The sequence below is a fragment of the Thunnus albacares genome, chromosome 3 (assembly GCF_914725855.1).
Source record: "Thunnus albacares chromosome 3, fThuAlb1.1, whole genome shotgun sequence".
NCBI lineage: Eukaryota > Metazoa > Chordata > Actinopteri > Scombriformes > Scombridae > Thunnus > Thunnus albacares.
The window spans coordinates 36,736,954-36,751,102 of record NC_058108.1 but is presented as its reverse complement, the minus strand read 5'-3'; the positions used below and the strand labels follow the sequence as shown (position 1 = coordinate 36,751,102).

The 14,149-nt window shown below is 40.9% G+C and overlaps 2 protein-coding genes across 3 annotated transcripts; one reads left to right on the top strand and one right to left on the bottom strand.

Annotated features, from left to right (window-relative positions):
- Nucleotides 1-484: 484 nt before the first annotated feature.
- rbm34 (RNA binding motif protein 34) lies at nucleotides 485-6,796 on the top strand. 2 transcript variants are annotated; one of them, XM_044342797.1, is made up of 12 exons: nucleotides 485-558; nucleotides 638-710; nucleotides 2,092-2,248; nucleotides 2,974-3,101; nucleotides 3,302-3,515; nucleotides 3,599-3,658; nucleotides 4,765-4,808; nucleotides 4,897-4,980; nucleotides 5,072-5,135; nucleotides 5,219-5,261; nucleotides 5,349-5,467; nucleotides 6,263-6,796. In XM_044342797.1, the coding sequence occupies exons 2-12, from the start codon at nucleotides 688-690 to the stop codon at nucleotides 6,614-6,616; spliced, it is 1,290 nt and encodes a 429-aa protein (XP_044198732.1). In that variant the 5' UTR covers nucleotides 485-558; nucleotides 638-687; the 3' UTR covers nucleotides 6,617-6,796. The 2 variants fall into 2 exon arrangements, with proteins under 2 accessions (XP_044198732.1, XP_044198724.1); XM_044342789.1 differs by having other exon boundaries at nucleotides 501-710.
- A 1,616-nt stretch (nucleotides 6,797-8,412) lies between these two features.
- On the bottom strand, nucleotides 8,413-13,286 carry tomm20b (translocase of outer mitochondrial membrane 20b). Its single transcript, XM_044343048.1, has 5 exons — nucleotides 13,025-13,286; nucleotides 11,020-11,066; nucleotides 10,016-10,097; nucleotides 9,636-9,778; nucleotides 8,413-8,987 (listed from the first exon to the last, which is right to left on the bottom strand). The coding sequence occupies exons 1-5, from the start codon at nucleotides 13,146-13,148 to the stop codon at nucleotides 8,943-8,945; spliced, it is 441 nt and encodes a 146-aa protein (XP_044198983.1). The 5' UTR covers nucleotides 13,149-13,286; the 3' UTR covers nucleotides 8,413-8,942.
- Nucleotides 13,287-14,149: the final 863 nt, after the last annotated feature.

Sequence of the window (14,149 nt, the reverse complement as noted above, 5' to 3'; positions counted from 1 at the left end):
TTAGTCAGATTTTAGTTTTATTTCTATCATAAACATCATTTTAAACCTTCTGTTAAAGATGTTATAATTTATTTTGAATGTAATTGACTTTATTGCTAATGTGGTGATTATAATGGATACAGTTTTTATTCACAAATGTCAATTACAGTTATTTTCTCTGCTGCTTCATGATTGCACATATTAATTTATACTCTGTAAAATCTCTTCAGAACAAAAACGGTATATATACAATTAATTATTATTATAGTTTGAGTAAAGTAAAATTTGAGGCTTTTGATTTATTTCTTGCACTGCACAGTAACTTGTATTCTCCTATTTTATGTCTCTTTAGCCTAGTTTTATTTTCTATTCAATTAACTCTGCAGTGATAGTATCTGTGTACAGGTTTAGTTTTACAGTTTTAGATGTGTCCAATTTCTGGTTTGTAGTGTTGTGTTTGTCAAACAAACGTTAAATCGATGATCTAATAAAGGAACGTTTGTACTGCTGTGTCCGTGTTTCCAGTGGGAAATATTTCTCAGTAGTACAGCTGTGTGCTCGGCAGGAAAACGTGTGAAGGTGCTGAAACTGTAACGATTATGTTATTGTAGTTTAAAGTGTAGAAATGTGTATTAATGCTGCATTTTAACCCCTGAAGTGAATTTTCCTGATATTCTACCGGAAGTTCGAGTGACGCAGAAAGAAACCATGAAGAAGAAACTTCCCCAGAGGTTTGTTTACACATCTGTATTTTCTAAATTCACGTGATGAAGGAACCAGTCGGGAGCGTAAATGAACATTAAAGCTGTTTTTCTTGCTGTAATCATTCCTCCTGTTCATACTGACCATTAGAAGATCCCTTCATAATGACCTTACAATGGAAGTGATGGAGGACAAAATCCACAGTCCTCCTTCTGTGCAAAAAATGTATTTCAAAGTTTATCTGAAGCTAATATGAAGCTTCAGCGTCCAAATGAGTCAAATCAAGTAGATATCTTTCAACATTACAGTCTTTTTAGTGCCAAAGTCCCTCTTTTTGTTACTATACTTCCACCTGCAGCTCAACAGGGAAACACTGTCTGAGGAAACACAAAGAGGGAATTTGATGCTAAAAAGACTGTAAATGTGTCAGATATCCACTTGATATGACTAACTCAGACTGCTGAAGCTGAATAGAAGCTTCACACAGACTTTTAAATGTGTTTTTGCACTAAATGACTGTGAAGATTATTAATAAATAATGTTTCTTATACATAAAACTGTCACTCGTCACTTTTTCAGGTCTCAAAAAATCCTTCAGATGAAACTGCAGCTTCATAGTTTTTATATAATTCTTTTAAATAAAAATGCCAAACATTTGCTGGATTCATGTGACAGTAAACTGAATATCTTTTAGTTTTGGAGACATTTGAAGACGTCACCGTGAGCTCTAAGACATCATAACCAGCACTTTTCAGTATTTTCTGACTTATATTTTATCCTCAAAGCGATTAATCAAGAAAACAATGATAATCCTGTAAATAATCATTAGTTGCAGCCCGAGATGAAACAAAGCCGGGAAATAACTTTCCATGTTTGCCGCTAAAAAGAGATGTTAAAGGCTTAATTAGAAGTTTGATGAACCCCCCCTAGAAAGAGACCAGACTCCAAAAACAAAGCCTTAATTTCTCTTAATTATTTAGATTTTTTATGTTTCATTTATTCAACAGTTTCTGTAAAATATTTTATGTTATTTTATGGAGGTTTGAATTCTGTCTCCAGGAGTAAAATGCAGATGAAATATTGATTGGATTGATTGTAGAGAAGCAAATAAGGATTATTTTCATTATCGATTAATCAATAAACGCCTGTTATAATGTCCCAGAGTCAAAGGAGACGTCTTTATATGTGTCATTTTGTCTAAAACCAACAGATATTCGGTTCACAGTGATATAAAAAAAAGAGAAAAGCAGCAAATGTTTGGAATTTTGTACTTAAAAAATGACCAAAACGGTAAATAATTATCAAAATAGTTTTTATTATTATTATTACTATTATTATTGATAAATGTGATCCAGTAGATCGTGTTTTCTTGATGCTGAATCTTCTCCTCGTCACCGTTTCTGTCCTCAGCGGTGAGGCGTCGCCGGGGCAACAGTCAGCTGACTATGTGGTGGGTCAGGTATCCGGGAGTTTGTTCCAGAAGACGTCTGCAGCTCCTGGATCGCTGTCGGCTCTATTCAGCGCCGCAGCACCGACAGCGTCCGTCCTGTTTCAGCCGGCACCCGAGGTACATCCATCACAAAGATACAGCTTCATGTTTATGAAACGAACAAACACCTGTCGAGTGTTTGAATCAGATATATCAGGCTTTAGATAAACACACTTGTTAGAAGATCAGTTTATTGTTGGCTTGGATCCAAACATTAGATTTGTTGACAATAAGATCAATTTAAAATATAACCAGACGTGTATTTTAACCATAGACTGTATAAAAATATGGACGTAGTTACCGTGACGTCACCCGTTGGTTTCTGAAGCTCAAAGTGAGCCGCTCCGGCCGTCGCCATCTTGGCAGTGCGTGACTCTGCGTAACTCGCAGCCAATCAAAAATGGACAAAGAGGCGGGGCCGAACGGCTGAAACAAGCCACCTAGCGGCTGGCGGACCTGTCACTCAAAGCAGCCATGTCCTTCATTATGCAGAACTTTACGGCTTAATAAAATTTAAACGGGTGAGTTATAAAAAAATTCACCCCCCGTACAGTTGTCATGAAAGAGGAAATTAGCTACAGAGACCAAAACCGTTGTTTGTACCAGACTGTAAACATGTTTATTTCTGCTGTAAAGTTGGACATTTTAACATGGGGGTCTATGGGGATTGACTCGCTTTTGGAGCCTCAAGTGGTCATTCAAGGAACTGCAGTTTTTGGCACTTCCGCGTTGGCTTCATTTTTCAGCCCCGGAGGTTGCCGCTTGATTTTAACTCGTCTTGTGTTCTGTGTTATTGTTGCAAGCCTGTTCAGAAGAGCACAGAGGTGAAGGAGCAGCAGAATGAAACTCCAGAGGTCAAAGGTCAAACCAGCCAGAAGCAGAAGAAGCCGTCAAAGGAGAAATCAGCAGCCGACCAGAAGCTGGAGAACAGGTATCACTGCGTCAATCAGTTGATCAATAAATTGATTCTCTTTTTTTTCTGTTGTCCTCTTGTTCTTCTTTGCAGTATTGTTATTGCGCTATATATTACAGTCATTATGGTTATTCTTATAATTATTCTTCAGTCTGAAACGTGACCATCTGTCCCTCTCCTGTCTCTCCATCCTCCTCTTCCTCGTCCTCTGGTTTCAGAGAGAGCAGTTTGCAGAACGCAGACGAAGACGAGCAGGGACAGAAGACGTCAATGAAGAAGAAGAAGAGGAAGGCTCCGGAGCCGGACGGAGAGAACGAGGTGGAGCGATGGGTGATGAAGAGGCAGAGGCTGAAGGCCATCAAAGAGGAGGAGGCGGTGAAGAAGAAGAGGACGGTGTTCGTAGGAAACCTGCCGGTCAGCTGCACCAAGAAGGTATCGTCTGATGTTTTTCTTCTTCTTCCTGGAAAGCAAAGTTCAGGAAGTGACGTCTGAATGTTTCGTGGTTTCTTCTTCAGACCCTGCGGAGTCTCTTCAGGGATAAAGGATCCATCGAGTCCATCCGGTTTCGCTCTGTGGTAAAAAAAAATACTGCTCACACACACAGATTCAATACATCAAAAGTTCAAAAGAAAATAATGTATTTCTGTCATTCAGCGGCTTTGTTTTCGCTACCACCGCTCCCTCTCTCCCTCTCTCCATTCGCTCTCTAGCTCGCTCGACCACCACTGCTCCTCCTTTTTTAAATAACATTAACAAACAAGTAGAAATGTTCTTCCCTACTTTCTAAATCCATACTAGAGCACTTCCTTGTTTTATGAATGAAACAGTACAAGTTGAAGCAGCCATACTGTCTGTTTTTGACCAATCAGCGACAGTTGATCCTGCAAACTCCGCCCACAAAGTTCCTACACTTTTGAAAAGTAAACCCCGCCCAGCAGGGACTTTTTGGGGGATAAAACAATCTCTCTGGAGCTTCATTTAGATGCTGGTTCCTCCGGTGGAAACACAGGTAGAGGAACCTCAAAAAATCCTCAAAAGGTTCTTAGTCTTAGGAAAGTTCCTGCAGTCAAAACGTGACTTAAATTTATTGATTGGTCAAAACAAGGAAGTGCTCTGGTATGGATTTAGGACGAGTGGAGGACATTTCTCTATGTTTGTTAACGTTAAAATTAAAGTTAGACTATCTAACTACCTATCTACCTGGTTCCTCTGATGCACAAATATTTGTTCCTAGAAGCTTGTTGATGTAGTGTCTATTCACAGAGACAGCCGGTCATCAAACGGTTAACACACAGCTGTCGTTTGACGTTCAGTTTGAGGGGGGGTCAAGATGTCTGATTAAAGGACAGGTTCACATCTTATTACAGTCCTGACATGTACATCGAAAAGGTTGCTGTTCAAGGACAACAGCAGTCGTAGCTCCATCCACACTACACACTCTTTATTTTTCTTATTGTCAACAAATCTGGTGCAGACACTGAGAATAAAATGTCAGCGGGGAATAAACGGCCCACAGCTCTGTTTTGTGTGAGCGAGTCTTTACCCTGTAAGACTAGACGAAGCTTCCAGTTTATTGGATTATACTGGAGGTATTTTGCAGCAGCAGCAGCATCTAGTGGCCGTTAAGAGGAACTGCAGCTTTTTCTCATCAGTCTCCTGGTTTATTGTTTGTTGGCTGCAGGTCAGAGAGGATCCCTCCATGTCCCGTAGAGTCGCAGCTATCCAGTAAGTTTCCGTCTGTTTCCTTCATCTCGTCAAATGAATTGTCGTCTTCTCTCAGTTTGTTTCAACGAGCTGCTTTTTCTCCTCGCAGACGCAAAGTTCATCCCAAGAAGCAAAGTATAAACGCCTACGTGGTGTTTAAAGACGAGGAAGGAGTCGCCAAGGCGTTGGAGAGGTCAGACGCTCAGAAGATAAACATGTGACGTGTGTTCACCGTTCTGTAAAAGTGTCAATAAGTCGTTTCTGCTGTTCGTGTCTCCCGGCAGGAACGGCATGGAGATTGAGAAAGACTTTCACATCCGAGTGGACAGAGCGACGGAAAGCTCATCGGTAAGTCTTCAACCTGTCGAAATTTAAAACCAATGTAACGTCTTTGCCGACATCTGATGAGGAATCTGTTCTTCGTCCCGCAGCACGATCACAAACGCTCCGTGTTCGTGGGGAATCTTTCCTTCGGTGAGTCGTTGAGCTGCGTGAAAGTTGACCAGGGAACCAGTCGGATGTTTTAGTGTGTTGAAGGTAATCAAAGGTGTGTGTTCGCAGAGATCAACGAGCTGGCGTTTCGGAGGCATTTTGAAAAGTGCGGCGGCGTGGAGGCGGTGCGACTGGTGCGAGACCAGAACTCCGGACTGGGGAAAGGATTCGGATACGTTCTGTTTGAGGTACAACGAGTCTGCTGAGCTCTGTAGCTCGTGTTGTCAAGGAGCCGCGACCTTTTGATTTTCAAGGTCATCACGGACAGACGCCGTACAGACTAACCCTGAATCTTTACCATGAATTAACTTCTTTAAAGGTACCATGTGGCGTTTTTGAACACTAATATCATATTAATATGTTTTATGTTCAGGTCTAGTGACAGTAACCTTTCAAGAAATGTAGGAATGTGCCAACAAAGGCAGTCGAGACGGAAACCGTTACCAAGAAAACATGGAAGTAAACTATTCAGACTTCAGAAAATTAAAAAACATCAGCTCTTCAGATGTTCTACGATGCAGGAAAGACGTTCAACACGTCTGTTTGTTCACAAAAACCTCCACATGGTACCTTTAAAGGATCATTCTGGTGATTTTCTATATTTTCTTCATGTTTGGATCCAAACCAACAATGAACTGATCTACTAACAAGTATTGTGTGTGTATCTATATCTGGGTGACATGTAGAGTAATAACAGCGTCACGTTTTCAGTCTCTGGAGAGTAGTTCTGTGTAAGGCAGACGCTACTGAGCATGTGCGGGAACACGGTTCTGCTTGTCGTGCTACAGATCACAACCTCTCTGGACTTTAAAGTTCTAATGTAACACAAAGTCAAAGATGTTGTGATATGAAGCACAACTAGTGAAGCTGTGAACAGACAGAAGGAACAATCACAGTGAGTAATAACCCTTTCAATGTGTGTGTGTGTGTGTGTGTGTGTGTGTGTGTGTGTGTGTGTGTGTGTGTGTGTGTTCGTGCTGCAGAGCGCCGACTCGGTCCAGCTGGCGTTAGAACTGGACGGCTCCAATCTGGAGGGCAGGTCCATCCGGGTGAAGAGGTCGGTGAAGAAGGAGAAGCAGAAGAATAAAAACGACAGCAGAGGAGCTGCAGGCAAGGGCCCCGCAAAGGGCCCCATGAAGGGTCCCATGAAGGGTCCTATGAAGGGTCCGGGCAGGGTGAAAGGAGGCTTCCAATCTCAGAAGAAATTCACCAGAAACCAGCCGAGGTCAAACAAGGGCTCGTCCTCCTTCAAAGGAGAGATGGTGGATCCGAGCAAAAAGACTAAAAAGAAAGGACTGAAGAAGAAAGTGAAGCCGAACAAGACTGTTCATATCTGACGTGATCTCTCTGATCTCTCTGAGGAGGATCAATACTCGTGAGGACTCTTCCTGACTGAACCCACATTGATCCAGCTTCAGATTCAGTTTTGTTTCTAATCTCATGTTGTCTCTGGTCTGCTGCACAGGAAGTGATGTGTTTTATAATGTCAGTTTGTACAGAATAAAGAGAAGAAGAAGGAGACGGAGTGAAGAAGCAGCTTTTACTGAATGACGAACACACACAAAAACAACACATGCTCCGTTTCCTGCACATGAACTGATGTTTATAAAAGCAGAATCTTTTTGTTTCAGGTTGATAACAAACTACACAGCGATCTGTAGAACGCCAGTCAAAAGGAGCATTTAGTTATGTAACATTGATTAATTATGTAATTTTATCATTACTTAAATATACACAGCTGTCAACATTTTATTTAGCTGTTGATCTTTTTATTTTATCCTTAGCTGTGACACCTTGTTAAACGCACAATATGTAATTTCAGCCGCTAGGCGTCTCAATCAAAACATTAACAACAGACGGAGTGTGATGACGGTGTGAAGTAGCAAGGGATCATGGGAGTTGTTGTCTTTGTTGTTAAATAACCAGCTTCACCGGGATAGGATTACTCCAGTGTTCATCATTCAGGTCTCCTCCTCTCCAGAACAAACAGACCCGGAGATTACAGGTAAAAACACTGAATAAAGCTGTTTCACCTAAAAAAAAAATCAGTGTTTCTCCGACGATGTACGGCGACCACCGGACGTCCGGTACGGACTGTTAGCCGAGCTGCTGCTAACACTTGTTCGGTTTATTTCTCTTATAACTTTAGATCCAGATGTTCAGTCGGTTTCTCCCGGGAGCCGAATTATCCGCAGAGGTCTCCTCCTCTCCAAAAACAAACGTACACGCAGATTAAAATCATTAAAATACTAATTTAAGCTGTTTCGTCTAAAAAAAATCAGTGTTTCTCCAACGATGTTTGGTGACCACCGGACTTCCTGGAGGGGCTGTTAGCCGAGCTGCTGCTAACGTTTGTCCAGTTTATTTCTCTGATAACTTAAGATCCAGACGTCCAATGACTAAAATCCTTCTTCTGGCTAAAAAATATAGTTAAAAACCACCTAAATTTATCATGAAAATGTGGCTTAAAACTGAATAAAAGTCCATTTATAACAGTTTGTGTGGAACAACCACAACACCGATGTATTATCTTGTATGTGTGTAAGTTACTCTTTGGTAGACGCCATTGTAGCGGACAAACACAGCGCCGCCGTATGCATCTGGTGCGTGTTTACTCTTTGGTAGAGGAGGTATGACGCCATCGACAGGCGACCAAAAGAAACGGTCCGTTACTTTGATTAAATCACAGATTTCTCTGAGTTTGAATGTAAGTACACAACTCAACAAAATATATAACACAGGTCTAGATGTTTGTAGACATTTTAATGTGGAATAATTACATATTATAGCTTTAAGTCAGTTTAGATATGAAACGAATTATTAATCACTGTTGATGATGGTTTACAGTCCATGTGATTAATTAATGATATAAATGCTGTAAACAGCTGTTAGTTTCATTGACAGGTGGATCAGGCAGCATGTTGATATGGAAACAGTCTTCATTTATGGCTGATTGTAGGTACGGGAACGAGGACATACATACAGCTTCATAAATGTGACAGAATGAGAGAGCGTCTGCATATTTCTGGCTTTATGTGAACAGTTTTATAGTCATAAATCTACAGAGTTTAGTTGTATGTAGACTCCTGCACTTCTTAAACATTCATGAAATAAAACTCAAAAGACGTAAATATGTAGTTTACATTTTTTTTATTTTTTTTTCCCTAAAGAGGCTCTTCCTCTTCAAAATGAACAGAACATTTCATCACTTTTTAAAAAGTGTTTCCGAGTCTAGAACCGAACAGACAAGACGACTGATAACAAAATAAATACACTGACAGATGTTTCCTGCTTCTGTACGACTGATAGAACAACCTGCACATTGATGCTGTCAGGACGTTCGCTACAACATCCCGTCCTGTTCTCGACTAAACCCAGTCCAGTTAAACAGCACACACACACACACACACTCACACACACACACGGGGGAATGAATCCTCCGGGCTTTATGATCAAGATCCTCTGATACCCCAAAACGGGTAATTTAAGTAAAAAAAAAAACAAAAAAAAAAACACTACTGTCATGGATAAACCAGGAATAAAAAACAGATTCCCTTTAGGACACCATGATGGGAAGTGATGGATGTCGGCCGGAGTGATGGAGGCCGAGTCGGCAGGTCGTGATGGAAGGAGGAGGAAGAGGAGCGTTTCTTCTCGGTCCTCTTATTCTATATCGTCCTCGCTCAGACTCTGTGCGCTCACGATACGCTGCAAGACAGAAACACAAAATAAACTGTTATTAATAGGAAACAAAGTACTTTAAATGCTTCCAGTGTAACAAAAAGAGGAACTTTGGCACTAAAAAGACTGTAACGTTGAAAGATATCTACTTGATTTGACTCATTTGGACGCTGAAGCTTCATATTAAAAACTGCAGCAGCAGCCGTCAGTTATTGGCTAACATCAGGCTCATCGACCAACATGAAACTCTCCTGGTTAAATCGTCAGAGTAACTGTTAGACGCATCATCACATGTGGACATAAAACGTCAAGGTAGACGTCAACTACGACTCCCAGGATGCATCTGGACACACAACACATGCAGGGATAACATCGAATAAATCGGTTCACTTTCAAGTTTTGGTTTTAACTTTTGTGTCGTATTTTGTTCTGAAGTCACCGTTGCTCTGATGGCTTCTTCTCCATAGCAACAGCAGCAGAGGCTCATGGGTACTGTAGTATTTAAAGCAAACAAAAAAAAATATAGAAACCTGTAGGATTGTTACAGTATCCAGGAGAGTCCTGAGGTTCTATGTTCAGTAACGTCGAGGAAATCGATTAAATAAAAAGACTGAAACGTGAACACAGGACGAGGAGAGAGCAGCTTGAACCAGTTGAACCAGTTATGGGGCTTACCTGGCTGATGCTGGGCAGTTTGGTGAGCAGCATCTGGAAGACGGGCGGCGGCAGAGTCTGCTGCAACACCTGCAGCAGCTGCTGAGGCTGACCACACACCGCGATGGCGTTGGTCAGGTGGTCCACGCCTTTCTCATAGTCTCCTGTAGAGAAGACAGAAACCAGTATAAAGACTCTGACATCACAACGTGGGATTATTAAGATCATTGTTTAAAACAGGAAGCGACTTTTAAAGCTGCTGATCGAAAAGGAAACTAATTTACTTCACTGGTTGTGTGTTTATGTTCATCATGTCTCGTCTTTGTGCACATATGTTCAATAAAGACTCTGACGGAGCATCTAGATAGTAGCTGAAGCTGTGAATGAGAAGCAGGCTTTACCCTGAGCCAGCAGCTCCTCTCCCAGCTGGATCTCCTCCAGGAAGAACTTCTGAACCGCCTCGGCGTCCTTCAGGTCCGGGAGCTGAACACAAACAAAACACACAACACTCAGCAGCAGCAGCAGGAGACCATCCGGTGTGGACAGTACGGTAGATTATGTGTAGCTGTGGGCGGATCCATCCCAGAATATCAACGCTACGGTTACTACGTCTCGTTTTTTGAAGATCTATTCTATCACGAAGAGGATCGACTCCGGTTTCAGATTCAGTGTCTCTCCTCTACGTTGTAAACATTTCATCACGTCGCCTGTATGTCTGTATTGTGACAGAAAGGTTGAGAACAGTTGAGGTTGTTTGTTTGCTTATTTATAAAAGTTGTGACTTTGTGCACTTTGCACCTTCAATTTACAACAATAATAAAATGTTTTTGTCCTATGATTAAATAATTCATCCTCCTGTTGTCGTTGCAACTTTTGTTCTCCCGGGTCAATTCTGACCCAGGAGAACAAAAGAAGTCCACAGATGCTATAAATGTTAATAAAACACCTAAAATTCAATGAAAGTAGTGATCATTACTTTCATTTGTACAGTGTGTGTTATGGAACCATCAGTGTGATTTTCAGGCGATTAGATGAAAGAAATTCATAGTTCTGATATAAAAACATTTGAAAACGGGTCAAATTTGACCCGAAGACAACAGAAGGGTTAGAAAGAGAAAAAAAAAACCCCAAATTGGCTTCATTCATTTATTCACTCACCTTCCAATGAGCTTCAGCAAATCATTTAATGATCAGATTTAGTCTATTAATGATTCTTCACCTCATTAATCATGTCAGTGACTGAAAAACCAACTTTTTATAATGAGTTTAATGTGTTTTCTACTTTGAATAGAGAAACAAGCTCATCTGGATCTTTAGTTTTTGAGTGATAATCTGCTGTATTTAACTGACAGATGATCAGCTGTTTGTGAAATGTTTGAGTCGTGTGTAGAGATGCTGTGCTCACCTTGGCCAGACCTGCTCTCTCTTTAGCTACCTTCTGCTTTCTCCTCCCTGCAACAACAAACACAACAAAACATCAACAAACAGTCCAGATATGTTCAGTTCTTCTGGCTCCGATCATGATCTCAGTCCTGTCTGTCTGTATATCTGTCATATCAGACTCATCACTGTAGTTTTGATGTGATGATTGACAGTCGATCGGAGGCGGCGTGTTCTTTTCTCCCGCCGCTCTTCCTGCTCCCGACACTGTTCCCTGAATAAACACCGTAATCCGTGTCTGTGTCGTTGTGTAACGGCGGCTTTATGAATGAGCAGAGTGACTCGCACTGTTGTATCTGAGTCATCTGGAATAACGGCTTGAATTAAAAGGCCAGTAGTGACTATCTGGACTAATTAGCCAAAGGTGCCCTTGAGCAAGGCTCTCAACCCCCCCCCCCCCCCCCCCGACTGTGTCAGCAGTGGTGTGACTGTGGCCTCAGGCTTCACTCATAGACTCTATTTATTTACCAAACCTACTCTGGGTAAATAAAAGCTTTTCAAAATAAGACAAACTGTCAGTTTAACACGACCTTCCTGAGCTCTACAAGGTCAACACCTGACAGACTGTCACACATCTTACTGTTCCAACACAGGGCTGCAACTAATTACTACTTTAATTAGTGATAGAAGTTATTTTCTTCATTAGTTGATTGGTCTAAAAAAAACATCACAAAAGTCTTTTTCTGACCGACAAAAATATTTCAAGAAAAGCAGCAAATTCTCAGTTTTAAGAAGCTGCATCCATCAAACGTTTGCTAGTTTTAAAATGACATTAAAATAGTTACTGATTCATTTTCCTTCAATCTACTAACAATGAATTAATCGCTGCAGCTCTGATGACATTTACACTTTAACAATCAGTTTACAGCAGCGACTGATTGATGAATCGCTGCAGCTGACTGTTGTTAACGACCTTCAGTTCAACAGTTATTACATTTAAAACTAAAAGGAAGGAACAGAAGCACAAGAGGAGCCTTTAAACTGTGGCTTTGTCCTTTAACTGCTGCTGTTTGCTTTGTTGTACATTATGATAATCAGTCAGTTTTATTAAAAGGACATTAAAATGATATGTGAACAGAGTGATGCCTCATCATTAAGGGGACAGTTCAGGGAAACATAAATAATGATATTTAATGGTTGATTCTTCTTTTTTTAAGCACTTACACTGTGTTAGACTTCATATAAAAAGCCTTAACGCTGTTTAAACTCACTTTCAGATTTGTGAAACCTTTAATCTACTTGTGAAAACACAAAAAAAAGGTGATTTCACTGCTTTTTTTTTTTTTCACCCATTCAGACATTAAACCAGATAAAAAAACCACTATACTCATTATTATACAACAGTTTCAGAACATATTTATGTTTAAAGGTGCATTTATTTTGGCGGTAACAGGAAATATTCACAATCAATGAAATATTAAGTGTTTTGTAACAGTTGCCTACGTTTATATGTAACTGTTAGCCTGTTTATTTCTAATTAATATTACTTTACTGATGTGGCTGCATACAAAATACATTCATTTCATACTTTATGCTGTAGATTATAAACCATTCAGTCATTTTTTACCAGTTTAACGCCTTTAAAGGGCAAATACAACCAGTAATACAGGTTCCTGTTTGCCAAATAGTGATTCTCTCTCATATCTGGACACTGAGAGGTTTGCTCTGCCTCAGATCGGCTTTAATTCACCGATGTGGACTCTGTGCTGCACATTATTGAGCATTTGATCCGGTATGTTCAGGTAAAACACGCCGGGTGACGGTGTGATGTAATAACCGCAGGAGCGAGGAGAGGAGATCACTTTTTGGCAGGACACCGGGATTACGGAGCCGTTAAGAGAGGAGGAACACCGTGAAGCTTAACGGGGGAAGACTAAAACCGAGCCGAACCGGACCGAACCAGCTCCCCCCGGGGGAGGAGGGCCTGCTGAAGGTGAGGAAGAGGAAAGGAAGGGGAGGTCAGCACTCACGTTCCCGCAGCCTGTTCTTGAAGTTGGGGTCACTCCGTCTCTTCCTGTCGAAGTAGATGCAGTAACCGACGACCAGAGCGCCGCACAGACCCGCGGCGATCGCGCTCGTCTTCCCGCCCATCATCGCCTCCGGTACCCGGCCTATGAGAGGAAGATTTACCGGTAATTTACCGTCTTTTTTCGGCTGCTCGCTTAGATGTCAGCAGGCTGGCGGAGCGGCTCAGGCAGGAAGGACCCGAAAGGACCCCCAGCAGATTGACAGCTGTGTGCCGTCTACACGATGCCTGACTGGAAATGTGAAGGATAAATATATTTTTTACATTAATTAGATTGTAAATGAGTTCATGCAGGAGAGTTTGAAGAGGTGCGAGTTTTTAAAAAAAATATACACAACAATACAGCTAAGATTTAAACAAAAACAAAAAAAATGAACATGGATTGTGCATACTGTAAATACCATACGTAGACTCAGATTCACTTGATAAACAAATATGACAGTGAAAAGCTGAATAATCAATTCATCATCATTAAAACATCTTGTTTGTTCAATATTATTTTCTATATTTACTTCTGCTCTGGTTATTTTCTGTCCACTGTTCTTTACATTAAGATAATACTCATTTAAAGGACGGTTCACAGTTTTTTTCAAAAGTGTCTTAAACCAACAGTCAGGAGCCCAAATGAACATTAAAGCTGTTTTTCTTACTGTAATCATTCCTCCTGTTCATACTGACCATTAGAAGATCCCTTCATAATGACCTTACAATGGAAGTGATGGAGGACAAAATCCACAGTCCTCCTTCTGTGCAAAAATGTATTTAAAAGTTTATCTGAAGCTAATATGAAGCTTCAGCGACCAATTTTTTTGTTTAAATGAATTTTTGCACTAAATGACTGTGTGGACACACTGTGGATTTTGGCCTCCATCACTTCCATTGAAAACACATTTGAAGGATCTTTTAATATCCAGTATGAACAGGAGGAATGATTACAGCGAGGAAAACCTCTTTCACTGCTCATATGGACACCTGACTGCTGGTTTAAGACACACCTGAAAATATTGAACCTGTCCTTTAAGTTACACCCCTCACCATTAACATTCAGGACAGTCCAATCAGAATTGAT

Bases quoted from the DNA above. Each gene is read 5' to 3' on its own strand.
- rbm34 (XM_044342797.1), top strand. From the start codon at position 688: ATGAAGAAGAAACTTCCCCAGAG. The intron at 4,981-5,071 runs GTCAGACGCTCA...GTCTCCCGGCAG, and splicing joins GTCGCCAAGGCGTTGGAGAG to GAACGGCATGGAGATTGAGA. The intron at 5,136-5,218 runs GTAAGTCTTCAA...TTCGTCCCGCAG, and splicing joins GAGCGACGGAAAGCTCATCG to CACGATCACAAACGCTCCGT.
- tomm20b (XM_044343048.1), bottom strand. From the start codon at position 13,148: ATGATGGGCGGGAAGACGAGCGCGATCGCCGCGGGTCTGTGCGGCGCT. The intron at 10,098-11,019 runs GTGAGCACAGCA...GTTTGTGTTCAG, and splicing joins AGAGAGCAGGTCTGGCCAAG to CTCCCGGACCTGAAGGACGC. The intron at 8,988-9,635 runs GTAAGCCCCATA...TCTGTCTTGCAG, and splicing joins AACTGCCCAGCATCAGCCAG to CGTATCGTGAGCGCACAGAG.